Here is a 22411-nt window from a genome sequence, read left to right as displayed (position 1 = left end):
ACTGGTCTCCCATCTCCACATTATCTTGTTCTGGGAATTCTTTCAAAGAATTTATCTATATATCTCTACCTCTCTCTCTCTCATTCAGTCGTCCTACCCTTCCTCCCGCCCATGGTTCACTGCAGCTCGTGGCGAGGCAGTTGGCCTGAAAACTTGCTTTTGCTCCATGGAAAGCAAACCAAAGTGTGCTCCTGCCTCTCACTTTTCTCGGCTTCACGCTGTGGAAACCAAGGCATTTAGATTCATTGGCATCTCTCATGACGAGGATGAGTCTTTGGGCCTCTCACTCACCACAGGCAGGTCGGTGGTCCTTCCTTCTTCTCGATGTCCCCACCATATTTCTGCATGGCACTCAAGGTCCACGAACAAGCCCCTTCTGGTAAAAAGTACCAAAATCAGGAATAACTGCTCACCTTCACTCTTTCATTCCTCTCCCCCCTCCCCCCCTTGGAATAAACTCTCTCACTCTGTTCAATCCCATGTTTCCCTCCAGGCCTTCAAAACAGTTGTTCACCACCACCTATCTTCCCCCATCCAAAACCATGATCTTTTCTACTCCCGTAAAACCACCCCAAACCCACCTCCTTCAAAAATTCCCACTTTCCTTCCTGAAAGTCCCTGTAATGTCCATCTTGTACACCCCATGTTCTCTGCACCATCCCTCTCCCTTCCACAGATCTCCTAATGTCTGTTCCCCACTGTTTTGTCCTTCCCTCTCCCACCCCTCATCTCATGCCCCCCTTGCTATGCGTTGTATGTTAGCTCTCATAAGAGCCTCAACGATGTCTACCAAAAAATAATTTAAAAAAGAACGAAAAAAAAAAAAAAGGCCTTGTACCAGTGCTTACCTTGTGGGCTGATCAGTGATTGGCATCAACAGTGTTTGTAATGCAAGCTCAAGTCGCTGAAGATCAGGTTCAGCGAAAACCTGTTCAACAACAAATGTACATGTTTACATCAACTTGAGCAATATCAACTATTGAACACCATTTTATCGATTTAATCAGGTTTAAACAAACAAATCAAAACCATTTTTATTTTGATCAAGTCAGAAAAAGCAAAGCAGATGAAATGTTTCCTGCATGGTAAATCTCCCTCCAGATCGCCTAATCGGCTCGGGAAGAGCTATGGGAATATGCAGGCCGCAAGCTCCACCCAAACACACCAACATTTCTCCACAAAGGTGAAAAGAAAGAGGGAGAAGGGGAAAGGTGCATGGCTTTAAGACCGTGTGGAACGCTGCACCACAGAAAAGGAACAACCAACAACCACGCGGCCCCAATAGACAGGTGAGGAAACCTGCCCAGGGACCCAGTCTGACCAAAACTGTTTTAAGGAAAGCGTTCCTTCAATGGACATTTTGTTTGACAATCCCAAAACGAACATGTTAATACTTTGTCAAATGATTTTTCATTATGCTGGGATACCACAGGTACGCAGGAAGAACAAACAGAAAACAATTCAAGAATACACATTTGCTAAGCTTCAGGTGTGAACATTTGCAGGATGAAGCTTCATCTTTATGTGGCACAAAGAAATACAAAAAGGTGACGATTTTGTCGAAACCTTTGAAGCTGCCAAACACAAGGTCGATGTACGATTTGAACTCAGCATGTCAGAAGTTTCACTTTGAAGGCAGTTTCATGTCCTGTTCAAAGAAATACCATTAGGATGGTGTGGAAGAAAAAAAGAATTATATTGATCCATTTATTCCCAATTATATTCACTTGTTACTTTTCTTAAATGAACACTGTATAAAATAACCCCCTACACAAGTCTTTTGACCTCCATCGTGACATAAATGAATCTTACTAAATCTAATGTGCTTTCATCTCACTGAAATGCATATATAACCAAGACGAGTATCTCCAATGTTGAAATGGAACTGCCCAGCTGCTGAAAACAACACCTTGCCGGACCCTCAAAGTCGAGCAGAAATTAAATAACTTCAGAAGGCCACTGGAGCAAAAGTCTTGTTGTCCAAGGAAAAAAATTAAACAATTCTCTTGGCTTTTGATGGCAAAGGCCTTGCAAGCCACATGATCCCTTCATCCTCTCTGCCTTTCCTCCCCAAACTTATCGTCCTTTCTTCAAGGTTAACACCGCAAACTTTAGCCATGTGCGTGTTATTCTTTCCCTCCCACCCAAAGTGGGCAAGCGTTGCTGTTGCAGTTCCGAGTTATTTTGCCATTGCCCATCAGACATTCCCATAGTTGAATTGCCAAATGTCTCACCCTCCCATGCTTTGGCTGCCCATCGAGTATAAAAGGCATTATTGTGTGCATTTTGACTAGAAAGAGAATCATGTTTGATATTGCTCGTCTTGCATTTCCTTCTTTCCCATGTACACATTTGTTGATAATAAATGGTCTCAGACCATGGGGTCTTGGTTGTTGAACTGAAGAACTGAATTTCTTCCACAATGCCAAACAATATAAAACAACACGTTTGTCTCAAAACAAGATGGCAAATCCAAGTTAATAATTAAAATTAAGCAAATTGGTTTGTGTCCTGCATGGTAAATCTCCCTCCAAATTTCCCAAAAGGCTCAGAAAGAGTCATGGGAATATGCAGGCCACAAGCTTGACCCAACCACACCACAATTCCTCCACTAAAGTGAAAAGAAAGAGGGAGAAGGGAAAAGATGCATGGCTTTATGACAGTGTGGGGGGGGGGGGGAGCTGCACCACGGTGGAGGTACAACCAATAACCACGTGGCCCCAACAAGCAGGCGAGGAGCCCGACACTGGGATCCCCGCAAATTGTCAACAAACATTGTACATTTAACAATTCTTGACAGAATATGTTGAATGAGAATGCTAAAGGCCTTGAACCTGTGCCTACCTTCTGGGCTGATCACGATAGGTATCAACCATGTTTGTGATGCAAGCTCAAGTCGCTGAAGTTCGGATTCAGCCAAAACCTGTTTCACCACAAAATTACATATGTTCACATCAACTGGAGCAATATCAACGAATGAACACCATTTTATTGATTTAATGACATTTCGACAAATCAAAACCACGATTTATTTTGCTCAAGTCAGAAAAGGCTAAGTGGATGAAATGTTTCCTGCATGTTAAATTTACCTCCAAATCGCCTAATAGGATTGGGAAGAGTTATGGGAATATGCAGGGCACAAGCTCGACCTAACATCGACATGAAAAGCAAGAGGGAGAAGGGGAAAGGTGTGTGGCTTTATGATGGTGTGGGGGGCTGCACCACCGTGGAGGTGGTGTAGCAGGCGAGGAGCCCCAGACTGGGATCCCGTCACCAAATTCTCAGCAAAGATGGTAAATTTAACAGATTGCACTGACAATTTAGTTTAACCCATTTTGTTTAAAGATCATGGTAACTACCAGCAAAACGTGCAGAGATCTTGATACAAAGCTTACATTCGCATGGACATCTTCACAGAATATGTTTAACGAGAATGTTAAAGAACTTGAACTGGTGCCTACCTTCTGGGCTGATCATGTTTGGCATCAACAGTGTTTGTAATGCAAGCTCATGTCGCTGAAGTTCAGGTTCAGCCAAAACCTGTTTCACAACAAAAGTACATGTTCACATCAACTAGAGCAATATCAACTATTGAACACAATTTTATTGATTTAATGAGGTTTAAGCGAATCAAAACCATTTTTCATTATGCTCAAGTCAGAAAAAGCAAAGTGGATGAAATGTTTCCTGCATGGTAGATCTCCCTCCAAATTGCCCAATAGGCTTGGGAAGAGTTATGCGAATATGCAGACCGCAAAAGCTCCACCCAACTCCTCCACCCCAACCCCCCCCCCCCCTTCCCCTCAAAAGGAGAAGAAAAGAAAGGAGGGACAACAAGGAAAGATGCATGGTTTTAAGAACGTGTAGAAGGCTGCACCACAGAGGATGTACACCCCACAACCACGTGACCCTAACAGGGAGGTGGGAGCCCTGCCCAGAGACCCAGTCTGGCCTTAACGGTGTTGAGATAGCTTTCCAAAGATTTAAACAATCCAAAAACCGACAGGGTAATACTGTTAATTAACATGACAATTGGTCAATATATTCGGCCACAACACTGACAGGTAAGGAGGTACAACAACGAATGCAATTCAAGAACACACATCTTCTAATCTACATGCGGTAACATTTGCCAGCAAGAAGATTAATCGTTAAGTTGCACAAAGTAATACAACAAGGTGAAGAGATTATTTTGTTGGCACCTTTTGGCTTTGAAATGTAAGGTAGATGTACGATTTGAACTTGGCACATCAGATTTTCCACTTTGAAGGCAATTTCATATCCTGTTAAAAGAAACACCATTTAGTTGGCAAATAATATACAATGTCCAAAAAGCAACACATTTTTCTCACTTCAAGATGGCAAATCCAAGTTGGTATTCAAAAGGAAGCAATCAAATTGGTTTGTTTCCTGCATGGTAAATCTCTCTCCAAATTGCCCAATAGGCTCAGAAAGAGTTATGGGAATATGCAGGCCGCAAGCTCTACCCAACCACACCAACATTCCTCCACCAAGGTGAAAAGAAAGTGGGAGAAGGGGAAAGACACGTGCCTTTATGACGGTGTGGGGAGCTGCACCACGGTGGAGGTACAACCCGTAACCACGTGGCCCCAACAAGCAGGCGAGGAGCCCTGCACTGTGACCCCGTCACCAAATTCTCAGCAAACATTGTAAATTTAACAGATCACACTGATCATTTAGTTTAACCCATTCTGTGTAACGATCACAGCAACCATCATGAAACTATGCAGAGATTTTAACACAAAGCTTACATGCACGTGGAGATCTTCACAGAATACGTTGAGCACAAATGCTAAAGACCTTGAATCGTTACCCACCTTATGGGCTGATCATTGATCGGCATCAAGTGTCTGATGCAAGCTCAAGTCACTGAAGATCGGGTTCAGCCAAAACCTGTTTCACAAAAGTACATGTTCACATCAACTGGAGAAACAAACTATTGAACACCATTTTATTGATTTAGTGAAGTTTAAACAAATTAAAACCATTTTCATGATGCTCAAGTCAGAAAACAAAGTGGATGAAATGTTTCCTGCATGGTAAATCTCTCTCCAAATTGCCCAACGGACATGAGAAGAGTGATGGGAATATGCAGGCCACAAGCTCTCTCCAACTCCTTCTCCCTCAAAAGGTGAGGAAAAGAAAGGAGTGGCAAGAGGGAAAGATTTAATGCCTTCAGACCATGGAGAAAGCCACATCACAGAGGATGTACAACGCACAACCACGTGACCCCAACAGGGAGGTGAGGAGCCGTGCCCAGGGACCCAGTCTGACCTGAACAGTTTTGGGAAGTTTTCCTTTGATTTCAACTATCCAAAAACTGACAGGTTAATACTTTCAGTTAACATAATTGTTCAATATATTCGGCCACAATGCAGGTGAGCAGGAACAAAGAATGCAATTCAAGAACACACATTTTCTAATCGACACGGGGTCACATTTGCCAGGAAGAAGCTTCATCTTCAAGTTGCACAAAGTAATACAAAAAGGTGAATATATTATTTTGTTGGCACCTTTTTGCTTCCAAACGTAAAGTAGATGTACGGATTTGAACTCGGAAAGTCAGATTTTTCACTTTGAAGGCAGTTTCATTCCCTGTTAAAAGAAACACCATTTAAATGGCAAATAATATACAATGTTCATGAAGCAACACGTTTGTCTCAATACAAGATGGCAAATCCATATTATTTAAAATGTCGCAAACAAATTGGTTTGTGTCCTGCATGGTACATCTCCTTCAAAATTGCTCAAAAGGCTCGGAAAGTTATGGGACAATGCAGGCTGCAAGCTCCCTGCAGCACCTCACTCCTGTCCCACCCAAGAGGGTGAAAGGAAAGGCAAGGAGAAAGCAATGTGGGTTTAAGATTGTAAACCATAACAAGGTTTAAGATTCTAACGGTGGGAGAAGGTTTTCAAGGTTTAAGATTGTAAACGTGGTGAACAATAACCACGTGGGCCCGACAAGCAGGTGAGGCCTGGGTTCCTTTGTGATATATATGTATCTATAGATATATATATATAGTTTTTTTTTTTTTAAGCTTTCCTATAATTGAGGCCAGCATCATTAAACTGAAGGTACAATGACATTCGTTGAAAAAGCAACTGTTAAAATATGCTCAACCAGCTAACTAAAGTCGGAGGTGTCAAAGAAACCAAGTCTCCGCTTCAACGTTGGAGGTCGTGTCTATTAGCATGTGCACATGGAAAAGTATCACACAGGAAAACAGCACCAATATCCCTCTGACTTTTTATACAGGCAAGGAATGGAAAGGGTAGGGTGGAAAGGGATAGAAGGAATACATCTCAAAAGTAAAGAAACAAGCAAATGAAGATAAACTACTTTTGGATTGTCCTCAGATTGGAGAGAGATGGGTCAAGCATAGTTCAACCAATGGAGAAGCACAAACATCTTGCCCAAGGTCCAACATTGATAACAACTGAGTAAAAGTAATGGGTCACTCACTAATGGAACATACAAAGCAGATAAGTTTCAGCGAGGGGCCACTCCACCATTTTCCCCTGGTAGATAACAATCCAAACTCCTTACACAGTTACTGTGACAGAAAACAGTTGCCTTATAAGAGCTGCAAAATATATATATATATATATATATATATATATATATATATATATATATATATATATATATATATATATATATATATATATATATATATATATATATTCGTTTCACATACAAGTTTTAAACCAGAATACACAAGTTATTTTATCATGTGGTTGATTACATCTAAATTTTCCTGAAAATCATATTACATTACCAAGTAATTAATACAGAGCAAGTTATCACAAAAAAAACAATTATTTTTTAGTATTCCCATTAGCAAAGTGATTGGTGGTATTTACTAAAGTTTTGATATTTATTGTTAAACAAATAAATAGCATACGAGTCTCACATAGGCAGACACATAATCAAACTTGAATACATTTGTATAAACTGCGAGAGTATCAATGTCTAAAGTGCGTCTAATGTAATTTACCTCCATAGAAGCCATGATAGAACAAACATAATGGAAATAAAGAACACAAATCAAGACAGCATAAAGCTTCAACCTTAATTGGCTTGACAACAGAATGTAAAAAGAAGCGGAAGTAGAAGCAAAACCAATACCTTTTGAAGTGAAAAATGGGAGGTAGCCACACGATGTCCAGGATAGTCCCACCAAGCAAGCAGGACAATACTTGGAACTCCTGTGCCATAATATCACCACTTAACATTGCCAGAAGCCTTCCATCATTAAGACTCCAGGTACATTCATTCAATCCATCCATCGGGTTGCTTTGTTGTGGCACGCCTCAAATTCAGAGTTTAGGACCTTTCTCAGAATTTTTCGTTTGTTTTGAACCAATTCTTCGCATTTTACTAGTCTGCCGGGTACTTTCAGCAGCAGACAGCACAGAGTTGTTGAGTATCAGTCAATGGTGGTATGTCGCTTTGCTCCTGATCAAAGTTTCTTTGATACCATCACCATCAAGTCTTGATGGATCCAGCATAACTGTTGGAAACATTTAAAACGTATGTTACAATAATACTGTACCCATCAGACTTTTGGGGCATGGGGGGAGGAGGATGCCCCCCCCTCCACACCTCCAAAATGTTTGAAATGTCCTCCAAGTTCTGCACACTTATGGATACATGTGGTATACTTTATGACTATAGCCTGAATGAAGTGTTTCACACAAGACTCTGGAAAGAGCCTTCATTTCAGCACCTTTGAGTTCATGCATGTTCATTGGGTTCTCCTAAAAAACAGTTCAACTAACAAATCCCCACAAAAAACTATAATAATAATATAAAGGTGAGAGGTCAGGATATCTGAGGCCAAGGAAATCCAGATCAATGGGAAATTGATCCACCAGGAAAGTGATCGAGCCATGGCATGGACACACGAGCTAAAAGTGCAGTTGTTCCACCCTGTTGAAGCCAAGCACCAGGAACGATTCTCACAAGACTCCAGAAAAATGTGTTCAACATGTGTACGCAATGTTTCACATCCACAGCCACCCCTTCCTCAGTATCCTGATCTTCAAAAAAGTATGAACTGTAAATTTGATGACTACAGAGACCATACCATATAATTATTTTTGGGGAATGGAGGACAACTCAACAAAGTGGGCTGGTTTCTCCATGCCACAAAACTTGACTTCAGATTGCTTGCCCTACCATTCAAGTAAACACGACATTTGTCGCTGAAAATTATGTCTTCTATTTTGATTCCCACTTGATCGATAATCCGACTGAATCGCGCACAGAATTCATCATGTCAACACTTGTCATCTGAGGATAACTGTTGCATTGATTGAATTTTGTAAGGGAAAGCCTTCAGATCAGACCAACACTCATGACACTGCTTTGAAACTCCAATTTCATGTGAAATGTGCCTCGATATTCTGAGGCTTTGCACACTTTTCTCATTCCGTTTACATTCTGGAGTTCGAATATTCCTCGGATGTCCAGTGTCCCGCATTATTGTTCTTCACAGAGCCCATCCCTCTCCACTCCAAAACATAATCTTCAGGGTTGGGCATTCAACCTGGTGAATAGCCTTTTGAAAGAATGCTGCACTCCCATCACAAATTTCAGCTTGGCATTGTTCTTAACAATGAAGTCACTCCTCTCTTGTTAATTGCTCCATGGGTCACCTGCACAAATAAAACAATATTATGAGAAATGTAAAAATACATTCGCTACAAACAGTATCAACACATACCAAACCAAATTCACTACATTCGACATTTCTACTTTCAAGGTAACCCCCCCAAAAAAATCAGAACCATAATTATTCAATACAAAATTCTCATTTATTACAAGTTTGGCACACATTACCTTGAATAAGACAGGACCAAATGCTGAAATGACATGCTCCAAATGTTTGCCATGGTGTTGCAAGCACACTGGAATTTGACAGGCAAAATGGTTCATCACTCCAACATTTCACAGCAGGAACAAAGGCAAAACTTTATTGATAATTGTTGCTTTTTTTCTTTTTTTTTTCCAATGGATAGTGGCTTTCCTCTGCAGACAGAGTCCTTCATGTAGCCCCAAAAGGTATAAAGCTGGCAGTAAAATATCTGGCGAGTGTGGGGCACATTTAACAGCAAGTCTTCGACAGATGACTGTCACCAAAGTGCATGTTGAGCCAGTTCAGGGAATAATTTGAAGTGTGGTGAGTGGCTCCATCCCGTGGAAACCATGGTTCCTCTCCTTAAACCCTACCCCCTGCAACTGCCTATGGCCCTCCAAAAGTTCCCAATAATTTGGATGTAACATTTCGTGTTAGCAGTGAATGCCTTGCCAGTCATCGTCAAACCAGTGAGGGCCATATATTTTATGTTTACTGATTGCGACCCAGAAAGCGCATTTTTTCTGAGTGGAGAGGTCGCTCGAGCACAAGATTGGGGGGGGGGGGTGGAGGGGGTTGTCGATCTCCAGTATACACAGTTCTTGGCATTGTCATGGCCATAAAGAAGGAAATGAGCCTCATCAGAAAACCAGATTGTCAAGGAAGTTAGGCCTTCCTTCAATATTGTCTGCAAACCACTGGTGCATTGTCACTCTTTGTAATCATCAAAAATATGTTGCCAAGGCATCATCATGCACAAAGATGCCTTGAACTCTTCCCAGTTATTGGTTTTCAGAGCATGGATATTCATAATCAGAATCTCAACCATGTACATGAAGCCCAGCCAACATTTGGCCATGGAGCTGTTAGACGACTAGAGGATTTGAAACAATTGTGTCTACAAAGGACACTTTATGGATGAGATTCCAATTGGGAATATACTTCCTGTCTCTTTTCTGGGGTTGTGGAGGGATCATGAAGTGTTGCAAGCTTTCACTTTGCGTTTTCTGATTGGGACACCATTATGGAGGACTTTTTGTCTCACACTTCGGGTTAGAGTCTTGTAGATCAACCGAAGACATCTGATGCCTCACTTGTAATGTTTTCCACGCAGCGCCTGGACTACCAAACCTCAGCAGCAAGTATATCAGACAAACTGGAACAATCAAACCACTTATGAATTGCAGATATGAATATGATTGAGCAGTGTGTGAAATTGCCCAAGAAATTGGCAGAATGAGGCTGAAGACTTCAGGATTTTCAACATTCAGTTGAATCATAAGAGAATAGACTGGTTGATCCCCAACTAACAATATGAAGGGCATGTGTTTTTTCAGCTGCAGCCACCATTCTGCACATTACTTTATGGACAACAGATTTGTGAGGAGGCCTGGGAAACATTAAAAAATAGTATGACTTGCTCTTCACCATATCTCTGTACAGTAGCTTGAAAGCCACCAAAAGCATGGATGAAGCCCCTATTCCTCTGTACTCGTGTTTTGACAGGTAATGTTGATGTCTGGGAAAGGTGTTGGTTGCCTACGCTTCACCGTTTTACAGGGCTCGATAAGATTTGGTCCATGCACAAACGTTTCAGATCCTGTGAATTTGCAGGAAGCGGTTGTTTACGTCTATCTGGTACCATCATTTCCCGGTCCTCAGGCTGCATAAACATAATGTTGGTATGGTGTGACATATTTCATCCTGTCAGTGTCTTCACAAAAGCAATCATTGTCTAGACTGTGTTCCTGGGGCACTCAGCAAGCTCCTCTTGAGCATACATTTTTCTCATGGTCATACTTTGCCCATGAATCATACAGATGAACATCCTTAAAGGTTATTCCAAGAGAGAACTTTGAGTATGTCCAGAATTTCAGCTTCTGATCAGTCCATGCAATGTCACCAACAGCTGCTTGAAATTAGGAATGTTTGCCATTATGTACGACATCAGCAATGTCAGTGCATAAACATTTGGATCCTTGGTACTGTCTTCAAAGTTTTGCATGGATGGGTTTTTCAACCAAGCAAGAAACTTCAAAAGAATGTTGTTTGGGCCTTTTGGTCTCGAGTTCAACACTTGGCAGCCAAGTCATACTGGCAATTCCAACAAGTGTGTCCTCAATATGTCTGACAACATTGCTAATGAGCTGCTAATCACTCACACAAAGTGAGCAAATGGCTTCTTTGATGTAGCTTCCACCAGCTGATACGTCACTAGTGTGCTCTCATTCTTGCAGCATCGATCATGGAAGCCAAGCCTGCCCTGGAACTCTTTCCGCAACATGTCTGATATTACTCTACTTCTTTCCACTAAAGTCAAATCCAAAGTTTCTCAGTAATGCTTTATAGTCAGCAAGAAGCCCTTGTAATGTTCACAGCTCGTACTGCTAAAACAGAACGTGGTGAAAACGTCTGCCTGACTTCAGTTGAACATCTTGCATATGAAGTAGAGATTGTTCCTTGGCACATTTTCTCCTTGGCACTTGGCGAGACATTTTCTCCAGCGTGAACATTGATGGCACATTTCGGCTGCAAACAGATCTTCAAGTGCATCTATTCGGGTTAAGATACGATCGAACATTTCAGAGTCCTCAAGGAAAACAGTATGTGCCTTGAAGGCAAACCAGGCACCAATAACTTGCATAAGATGCCAGTCTCTTCCAGGGCGATTTTAGTCTTCAAGCACCACAAGTTTTTGTCATGAAGGCAACCTGTACGAGTCTACATGTATATCGTTTTGTATGAGTAGAAGAGCAAATCTCTTCTACCATCTCCTGAGCTGTCACTTTCTTATCTCGTCTGGGTTTTTTTGATCGTTGTAGATGGTGTTTACTTGCCAGTGTTATCTTGCATGCTTTATGAAGAAGAAGAAAAAATTTTTATATAAAAATTAAATAAAAATACATCTTTGGGTATTTTTTTCTTCTTTTTTTTAAACCTAACTCAATCTCGGTATTTTTAAAAAAACATCATCCCAAATGACGATGAAACAATTCCAAATCAATCAAGGCCACACCATCGCTGGGCTAAAGACTTCAAATATTTTCCAGGCCTCAGGAGTGGTGCTGCTTCTATTCTCATTCTTGACTGCTGAGAATGCAGTCCACTTTCTTCTCTGGCCATTGCTCACATACATCAAGTTCACTCATGGGTCTCTCCAAGAGAAAAGTTTTTTTAGAGGATATTTAGATGCGTGTGCCTTTTTTGATGTGTGTCAGCACACGTAAAAGTCTGTTCTCCATTAAGCAGGAATATGAGGACGAGGGCAGTGCCACAGATGTTGAGGAACAAAACCCAGGCAGAAGTGGAGCAGTGCTTGAGGGTCCCTCTCCAGGGCCTTCTTGCACTGGGAAGAGTGAATCCATGTGATCCTGCCTTAAAATTTCACGGCTGTATGGGTGCTCAGCAAGACTTTGTGAGGTCCCGTCCACCTCGGGTGGAGAGCATTTTCTTTTGAGATTTCATGAAAACAAAGTCTCCTGGTTAGAAGTTGTGGCACAGCCAGTTCCGGTGATGCTTCTTTTACCTGTGAATGAAAAGTCTTGCCAGCACGTGTTAGAGCAATACAGAACACAAGCATTGTATCTTCCATCTGGTGAATAACCATTTATTTTACAGTTAATGGGGCTGAGAACAGCAATCACATTGGCTACCCCTATAACGATCTCATGTGGGGAGAGACTAGTTTTCCTATTTGGGGTTGATCTCATCACCATCAAGGATATGGGTAAAGCATCTGGTCATTTTGGACCCGTTTGACTTCAAAATTTTTGCTAACTTGTTTTTGAGAACACCGTTTTGTCTTTCGGCAGCTCCAGCCGATTGCAGATGGCAGGGACAGTGGAAATTTTGTTTCACCCGTAGTGTTTTGCACAACTCCTGAACTACTTGTCCCGTAAAAAGAGTTCCGTGATCACTTGAGCTCAAGGTATACCAAACCAACACACAAGGCCTCTCATTAATACCTTAGCGACAGTAGTTGCATATCTGCCATTTTAGCACAGGTACGCTTCAACCCATTTAGAAAACAACTACAAGAATATATTCATATCCACAACAATGGCATTTGAACAAAACAAATTTGCATATGCACAAATGGACCATTGGAGGTGGATGTGCTGCAAGCACAGTTTTTGGCCCTTTTCCTGGGTTATATTCTTGGCAAATTCTACAATATTGTTTTGCCACAGAGGTAAACCCAGGAGCATACCAGTGTGTCAAATAAATGAGAACATTCCCCTTTTCTTGTATGGCTCACACCATGCACCAGACAAGCAGGCCATAGAACGAGGGCTTGTGGAGCCACCATGTGGAAGTCATGAGATTTGCATAGTTTAATACTGTGGAAGAAATCTCACTCAAGGTTCAATTAACAAGTTTAATATGACAGAGTTGAATCATTTAAACATAACATTCAAATGGAGAAAAAGACACCAGCAATGGTGAAACCTTCTTTGAATTGTCTGGACCAAAGCACCCTCTTTTATACACAAAGAAAAACATGGGTGCTGTTTTCAAAGCACGAGATGGCTCAACAAAACAAGATACATCTGGCGATAAAACCGTGTCAGTGACTCGGCACAGTGATGGATTGTCAACAGAACTTTGAGGATGGTTTTTGTTGAGGCCATCATGTTCGAGCAACACGACAGCTATACTCCTATATTAAAACAAAATGGATAGGGAGAAAGTTGGGCCGAAGAAAAAAAAAATAAAAAAAAAACATTAAAATAAATAAACAATAAAAAACAAAAAGGTTGAATCTTCAGTAACCTGACGTAACCAATTATTATTATTTTTCCGTTAAGGGGTCAGAAAATTTTAACATATTAAAAACATTGCACAGCCCCACTTGGGACACACGATGGTGTCTTAAGAGTCGGAAAATGGACCCTGAATAGACATTCCCAATTTTGACAGAAGTCATGGCTGTCGTGCAGACATTTGGTGTTCGCTTTTCTTTTTCCCACTTAAAGTGCTGATGTTGTCAACAAGAGGCACAAGATGTCAGACCCATAAGGTCTGCATTTGACATACTGTCTGGAAAAACAAACCGACCTCCAAAAACAACTAAAAGGTATGTTGTGAATAATAATAAGATGATGATTATTATGAACATAGGTCCAAAATAAGAAACAAAGTGAAAATATTCGTGCAATAATCCTAAGCCAAATGGCATAATCTCGGATATTTGTCAAGTGGAAAGGGTCTAATATTTGAATATACAAGATTTTCAGGGATAATGAATGGGAGATTAATATTCTTCAATTCCTTCATTTGTGCTGTTGAGCCGTGTTAATGATATGCTGTCTATCATTGATACCAGCTTCACTTTTTAAAGGAACCCTTGCAGACTCTAAATTGGTGTCAATTAATCATCTACACTTATGGACACAATACTGCTTTACCCCAAATTTTGCACCACAATAGATGTTAAAGTTCATGATTCTATATCTTTTCAACTATCAACATACACTTGCTGGTTGGAAGGATGTAGAATCTGAAATGCTGTAGCGCTTCCATTTAAACACGTCCAAAAAACATAAATAAAAATTACAAAAAAACAAAAAAAATTCCAACCGACCCACCCCATTCATAGAGCATGTTACCAGAATTTTTTTCTTTTTCTGTGGGCTTATGGTGGAACATGTTGATCTGGACCAATGGTCAAGCCTTTGAACAGACTTGGAATTCAAACCGCCACCTGGTTTCTGTTATCTTGGTGAATAGGCTGAGCCTTGAGTTAGGTCAGTGTATCCCATAATAAATCGTTCCTCCAGTTCATACAATTCTGCCAAGCCTATTTATTATTTGAGCCATGAGATCCCTCCCATCTTTTCTCTTCCCAGGCAGAGACCACATTCTTAACATTCCAGCAAGCACCACAAAAGCAGCTGTCCCTGCATGAATGTCCTTTCTCACATAAGCCACAATACTCATTTCATTTAAGTTCCCAGTGGACTCAGAACATTGGAAAATTAATATTAGCCACAGTTAATTGGAACACTATTTGCAATAAAAATTCATTCATGTTTAGTAATTTAATATCATAAAAGAATAAGTTTTTAAAAGCTACAAATGTATGTTTCAAATATCTATGTGATATGGCATGTCAGCATAGAGCCACGGTATGTATTTTGGTGACATTTTAAACTCAACTACTTCTCCAGTATCACTATCGTATTTACATCCGTACATTATCCATGCATCTTTTTCCTTGACATCAACAGCTACTTGCAAGACAGCAACATCATGCAAGGAAGGAGAGGATGAGGAGAAGGTACAGAAATATAATGGGAAATCAAAAAGGCGTTAGGGGAAAGGCCACAGCTTAATCCACTTTAGCACCACCCTTTGAATAATCACAACCACCAGTGTGAACATCACATGATAACAGCAATGGAAGAAGGTAGCTTGCCTACTCAAAGCTATTAGGTAGACATTTTTTATGGGGGTTCCACGAGAAGTTAAGAACCCACGTTCATGCCAAAGGGTGCCAGTTATGAACAATGTCATGCACAAAGCATAGGGGGCAGTTTGTCCCTGTGCTAGGCAGCAAGCCCATATTAGGGCAAAGATTTCTGCATTGGGCCAAACAGTTTTTAGGCAACCTTAGGCTTTCTACAACTTCAGAATCCGTGCAAATATCACAGCCCGACAGCAAAGAGCCATCAGGGGCAAGCAAAGAAGACCCATAAACATACATCAAATAAGGATTTTGAAATGGGATGTTTCTGGTTAGAGCAAGGCAAAAGTGTGTGCATCACCATTTCCTCAAAGCTATGAGGGCTCTCCATCTTCTACTGAAAGCAAAGGAGAGACAGGGTTCAAAGGAGGACATTGCTGAATGGTGATGTTGGGCACAGCTAATAGCACAAGTTCGTATGTAGTTGCACGTGAAAGACAAGTGCTGTGTTTTAGCCTTTATCAAAATGGTGGCAACGGCATGTTGTACAAGAAGAATCAATCAGTCGTGCCTAAAACGACAGATTCTATAGCTTGTACTGCATACGAGGAAGCTGCTCTACTGCCCTCAAGCACAGGGGAAAGCCCAAAGCCATGGAATATAATTTTGTACTGTGGTAGGCAATGGGGTGCATATCTTACCTCCATGTTTTTGCATAAACACTGCTTAAGCAAAGCCGTGTGTTTCATGGGAATACAGGAAGAAATGTTTACCGTAGTTCGGCAAACCCAGCCCGGGGGCAGAGGAAAGAGCACACTTGAGTGCCGTAAAGGCGGCCTCAGATATCCAAACTAAAGGGACTAGACAACTTGGAGAGCTAAGAGCCAACAAGGGGCAAGAGAGAAGAGCAAAGTCAGCAATCCATCGTCTACAATAGCTCACAGACCCGAGAAAGGATTTCATGCGTTTGATGGTCATCGGTTTTGGCAGCACCAATATCGTGGCTACACGCTCCGAGGAGAGAAGTCGGGTGTCTTCAAGATGTGTCCTAAATATTTGACTTCCTCCTGACAAAATTGCAATTTATCCTTTGAAGCTTTGGGTCCTTTATTCACAAACACCGTGAGTAGGATTAAGATGCCCTGCTAAAAATGCTTTTCTTGAAGGAAAGCACAAAAGTCGTCTCCGTATTGTACCAACAAAGCCCCCAGGGAAAGCTTGTCACTGATCTTCTCAGAGTGCGCGTGAATCAAGTATGGCTCTCGGTATACCCTTGGGGAAGTACAGCCCACGTGTACTGTTTACCTTCATATGTAAATGTAAAGAAACAGAAAAGAAGGCAGAGTATAGGTCAATAACAGTAGAGTCATATTCGCAAGGAATGCTGGAGTATTGTGACGGGATTCAGAACCACAGGGTACGCAGGTATGACGAGGTCATTTACAGCCCTGAAGTCTTAAATGAAGTGCCACGTTGTCGTTCCTCAATTCTTTACAGGTAACATTGGTGTATTGCATGGGCTGGTAACTGGAACGATCGTCACCTACTCCAACAAAGATTGGATGACAGGAGCAATACCAGTCTCAGGCCGCAACGGGTACTGTTGCTGATGAGGTAAGGGCTCAGAAGTGTCTATAGTGATCTTGACTTGTCACATACCGTTAATCTATCCTATATCATTAGGATGCGTTCTCCACAAATAACTAGTGACGGTTAAGTAAGTCAACAGAAGTGCTTATAGAGGGCATGCATGAGATGTCAGTCACAGTGAAAGTAGAGAAAATTACCTCTTTTCAGTCCCAGCGGAACCCTTCGATGCCGAGTTGCCAAAATTGAGCACCTTGGTAAATTCCTACAGCTGTCAGCTTAAACATTGCCTCTAGTTTGATAATCAGAGCTATGACTTCAGCCTGATGGCAACATGTGGTGTTATCTCAGGTGGCTGGTTAAACAGTTCCAAATGTCTTGCAGACAGGTGCACCTCCACCAGTGCGACCACTCCTTGGCTTTTTTCACAAGATCTTGGCTATTCGTTGTTCACCTTGGTGTACAGTATATGTTTTCTATTATCATCGCTTTTCCGAAACCTTGCAAATTCTTGGCTTTTTTCATTAGCTCACCTTGGCATTTATGAAAATGAGGAGTGGTCACACTGACCTCAACACCTATTCCTTGCTGTCCTACCAACAGTGACCCCAATGTCACATCATACCTTTGTTGAAGGTGAGGAGATTCCTTCTCCATATAGCCAACACCGTTGCCCTTTGCATCATACGATTTGCCATCGGAAGCAGCACGGCATATATTCTGACCGACAGAGTTGACTAAGCGGCCTGTCCTCTGATACGGTGTTTTTCTCCAGAAATAACATTGGTGAGGAGCTTCTCCAACAACTGAGGGAGAACAGGAGTAGTAGAATTCAGATCATTTACAGTTAGTGGCCATGGCATTTCATCGACATCCTCAAATCTGTTTATGATTTCATTCCTCAGGACATTGGAAACCTCTTTGATCTTTTCGTTCTGTCCAAGTTGGTAACTTGACTATCGCTTCCCCAATGTCCATTTTCAGGTTGAACACAAAGTAAGAACTGAATCGCCAATCTGCTCCAATAGGACAAAACCCCAGAAATTCCTGGTAATCCTTCTGCTTTTGAAGTTTTGACTTCAGCTTTTCACCCCGATAGTGTGGATTTGGAAAGGGCGTTTCATTGAGGTGTGAAATGTAAATTTCACGCAACTCACTCAGTCGAACAACTCTCCGGGCGAGTACCACGTTTTCGTTTATCACTGAAAACATTTGCAAAAGCCTCTAGGTGCACTTTCTCCAGGGCTGCTTGTTGCAGGACATTTTCGTTGTCTTGCGATCACCCCTTGTCTGGACAATTGACAGTTTCTGCGGCATGAGGGATGATATTTGGCCTCGCAGGCAAAGAGATCGAAGCCAGAACTTCTCCCGAGGTCACAGTCTCCCTTTTGGTCAGCCAATTTAATGACAGTTTCACCTCCCCCATGTTCGAAGACCTTCATGTCTTCAGTTGTCCACAATCCTTTAACTTTCTTCCTTCATCGTTTATAACAGAACAAACAGTCCGGATTGAAAATAGTTTTGTCTTTGTCAATGGATGACCTCCTGGGCTCCCTCGACTGGCTGGTTGATGGTTGCTCATCTGCAGGAAACTCCTTGAGACGCTGAAGATTCGCTGTAAATTGTGTTGCATGCATGATGATACCCATGGTTATCTTCTCATTCCTCTGGTATCTGTGCGCAAATATCATTCATCCGATATGGAGATTCGAAAGGCTGCAACAGTCTCGGCTCCTTCACCGATCAGATCTTTTTGAAGTGTTCTGTTGGATCCTTTGTATTCTTGATGAACGTGAACTCATCCGATTTTGGATCTTTTGCATGGATAATGCAGACTCCTGTCTCCTCGCCTGAACAATCATCCACCTTCCTCCTTTTTCTATGTTCCATGGTACATTTCAAGCCAATACCTGAAAAGAAAAACAAATTTTGTAAAAACAAAGTGTAGGAATCATCAATACCAATATTTTGATACCAAATGTCAAAATTGGATTGTTTGAAGTGACAAAATTAGACTTTGATTGGGTTTGTGCAATTTTGCATGTTATTTGGCGGAAATACGGCCATGTTAAAAAATGGGTCTTAAACCGTTGTACTTCACGGTTGGGGTGCATCAGCCTTAAGCATAGCTTAAAAATAGCTTAGGAAATGAGCATCCACATTTTCAAACTTATAATCAACTTGGGTACCAATTGGCTTCCATTTGAACCCATTTTGGCTGAGAAATTCCCTTTGGAATGGTATGGGTGATGAATTTTCTGAAAAGGGGCGTGATTTTAGGCAGGGGTCAAATTCGTGACCTTTTGACCTCTGTTGACCTATTTATTGAATACATTTGCATAAGGGTCAGGTCGGGTCAGGTATGGGAGCATGTGCCAGAACAGCACGTCGCTGCATCCACTTTCCGCCGGTACTCGAGGGGCCTCCGTCTGGCAATCCCCCAGGCAGATGCCAGGCCCATCCCCATCTCCTTGAGATGGTCAACCTGCTGCAACGAGGCACGTGGTCAGCCCACTGGCCTCCTCCACTCACGAGACTCCCCCGCTGAGAGAATCTGGTGAGCAGGATCAGCGTCAGGAAAACGAGCCACATGTCCATACAGCCGCAACTGACGCTCACGGACTATGCAGGTAACAAATCTCATCCGAGTCTCTCTCAGCAACCGCTCGTTGGACACAAAATCCGACCAGCGATAGCCAAGGATTCTCCGAAGAGACCTGGTACCAAAGGAATTAAGTCTTCGTCTCAGATCCTTGGTCAGAGTCCAAGTCTCGCATCCATAGAGCAAGACTGGAAGTACCAAGGACCTGAAGACTCGGACTTTCGTCCTCCCGCACAGGTACCGGCAGCGCCACACCCCATGATCCAGTGAATCCATGACTCCCCAGGCCAGACCCAGACGTCTATTGACCTCTGACTCGCAGCCAGCAGAGACATGAATATCACTGCCAAGGTAAGTGAATCTCTCCATGACCTCAACATCCTCATCACAAACAGACACAGACAGGACAGCAGGATCCAAGATGTCACCGAAAGCCTGGATCTTAGTTTTGACCCAAGAAACCCATAATCCCAGCGGCTGACTCCTTATTCAGCACATCGAGAGCCCCCAAAAGGATATCTAAAGTCTCCGCAAAGATGACTGCATCATCTGCAAAATCAAGGTCCGAGATCTTGACATTCCCAAACGATGCACCGCAGCTTGATCTCTCAGACATCCTCCCTAAAATCCAGTCCATACAAGTGCTGAAAAGTGTGGGGGCCAGTTCACACCCCTGACGAACTCCAGTAACAACTGGAAATAAGTCAGAGATGGTACCACCACACTTCACAGCACTCTCAGTACCAGAGTAGAGTTCAGACATCAGATCGATCAGTTTTGGTGGCACCCCACGAAGACCAAGAATCCTCCAGAGGACATCCTGATTCACTGAATCGAACGCTTTACAGAGATCAACATAGGCTGCAAGCAGCCCCTGCCGAAACCCTCGTCTGCGTTCGGTGAGGACACGAAGAGCAAGGATACGGTCAATCGTTGACCTCTTTGGTGTAGCCATACATCAATTTGCATAAGCCATACATCAAATAGTTGGCCGAGCCAAGGCTAACATTTTAAGGGGGTCATTTTGTTATTCCACAATGATTGGTTGCAAAGTTACAGCCATTTCAATTTTCCCCACCCCAAAGTTAGAAAAATGTGCGTGAACAAAAAGTCCATGGGGGGTATCTTGAAACCCAAGTTTTTTTTTCTGTTATCATTTTTCCAACTCAATAGACCCAGGGTGACAAAAACATAGCAAAGAAACCTAATAAGGTAAAGGAGAATCACCTGCTTGAAATCTATTTCTACAAACTTCTAAAAAGTGCCAATAATACTGTCCAGGCTATTTTAGGATAGTCACGGCAATGCATGATGGCCTAAAAACCTCTGAAGGTAAATGGAGTGCAAAGCGAGGATTTTGATGTGAAAGTGGGTGTTCATCGGGGGGGGGGTTCAGTCTTGAGCCCAATCCTGTTCATTATGGTTCTTGAGGCTATTATCACAGGAATTTGGAGGCCTACCTTGGGAACTCCTGTGTGGGAGGGGGGGGGAACAAACAAACAAACAAACAGGTGATATGATTAGTGCAAGTGGTGGTGTGGCAGCAGCAGTGAATGCAAGAATTAGAAGTGGCTGGAGGAAGATTAGGGAGTTGTTACCCAATTGACATAAAGAGAAACTTTTTCCGATTAAAGGGAAAACTTTACGCAGCTTGCATTGGAAGCGTGATGTATGGCAGTGAAACATGGGTGATCAGAACGGAGGATAACCAGAGGTGTGAACGAAACAAAGAGGACGGTGAGGTGGATGTGTAATGTGACACTGAAGGATAGGAAACCAAATGTGGAATCAAGAGATAGGTTATGGAGAGAAAGCATTCGTGAGGTTATGCATAGGGGTAGGTTGAGATGGTTTGAACATGTGGAAAGGATGTGGGCAGGTAGTTGTGTGAAGAGGCGTACAAATGTAAATGTGAATGGAAGGAGAGCGAAAGGCTGTCCAAGGAAAACACGGCATGTGTTGCTGAGAGATGATCTCAGAGTTAAAAGCCTAACAAGAGGACCAGCAAGGGATCATGCAGCCTGGAAAGCAGCCATTAGGTGAACAATGGCCTACACATGCAAGCGCATGGAAAAGACCTAAACGACAATGGTGATGATGTGTGGAATAAGCTAAGATTTCATAATTTTTCAGCTTTTTTTTTTAGTTTTGTTCCACTGCAAACCAAAGAAATACATATATGTAGATATCAAAAGATTTCTTAATTTCAACATTTTCTGGAAGAAATGATGCATCATTCGAAAAAAAAGTGCAAGGGTGTCAATACTTTTGGCCACGACGATACAAGGGTTTTTCAGTGGTCGTTTTGAAACAAATGCAAAACAGATTCTCATGGTTTTTGGGGCTTTTCCAAATCGACCCCGTCAAGAGTACATTTTACTGCACAATTTAGTCGACAAAACAAATATCTGCCGCTAACAAAAATGCATGCTGCTTCGAGAGATCCAAATTCCACACGCAATTCTCGAGTTAAAGTGGTAGATATCGAAACATTTGGAAAGTCACATTGTCCAATTGTTGAGCGGGTAGTGCCTGTATCTACGGAAAAAAAGATTTGTTGTCCTGCAACTTTTAAGGTAAGAGTTGGCTCATCAGAGGGTTTAGAAGTTAGTAGCAATAGTACTGACGTCTCGCCCTGGCCCTCCATTGTTGTTGCTGCGAGAGCGGGCCTTGCGTAGTCCACACAGCAGTATTTTGGGAGTGCGGGTGAAAATTTGAGCTTTGGCTCTGTGGCAGAGGTCTTCGTAGTATTCGATTGTCATTATTCGGACATTCTCTAAACCAATGACCAATTTGACCACAAGCGAAGCATGTATTGTGGTCTATTTTTGTTCTGTTGAATCCTCGGCCGTGCCCCGATTGCACATTTCTTCGGTGGTTACGGTATCCCCTACCTCTTCGTACTTGCAGTGTGCTCATTTGCAACTCAATCGA

At 42.1% G+C, this 22411-nt stretch overlaps 1 protein-coding gene across 6 annotated transcripts in view; it reads right to left on the bottom strand.

Annotated features, from left to right (window-relative positions):
* LOC147017376 (uncharacterized) overlaps positions 1 to 22411 on the bottom strand; it is a 47387-nt gene that overhangs the window by 16372 nt on the left and 8604 nt on the right. For 3 of the 6 annotated variants that reach the window (XM_085846994.1, XM_085846988.1, XM_085846992.1), the window contains exons 3-11: positions 8867 to 13542; positions 7151 to 8682; positions 5535 to 5616; positions 4839 to 4914; positions 4203 to 4283; positions 3462 to 3540; positions 2845 to 2923; positions 1567 to 1648; positions 849 to 928 (exon numbers count right to left, since the gene is read on the bottom strand). In XM_085846994.1, the coding sequence (XP_085703120.1) occupies positions 849 to 928; positions 1567 to 1614 (128 nt within the window). In that variant the 5' untranslated portion in view covers positions 1615 to 1648; positions 2845 to 2923; positions 3462 to 3540; ... (3 more) ...; positions 7151 to 8682; positions 8867 to 13542. Of the gene's footprint in view, positions 1 to 848; positions 929 to 1566; positions 1649 to 2844; positions 2924 to 3089; positions 3150 to 3461; positions 3541 to 4202; positions 4284 to 4838; positions 4915 to 5534; positions 5617 to 7150; positions 8683 to 8866; positions 17070 to 22411 lie in introns of those variants that run through there. The other 3 variants (XM_085846993.1, XM_085846990.1, XM_085846991.1) reach the window with 3 other exon arrangements.

This window comes from Eptatretus burgeri, chromosome 11 (assembly GCF_056783735.1).
Source record: "Eptatretus burgeri isolate ZD-2024b chromosome 11, Ebu_testis_v1, whole genome shotgun sequence".
NCBI classification, from domain to species: domain Eukaryota; kingdom Metazoa; phylum Chordata; class Myxini; order Myxiniformes; family Myxinidae; genus Eptatretus; species Eptatretus burgeri.
This window is presented reverse-complemented; position numbering and strand designations above follow the sequence as displayed.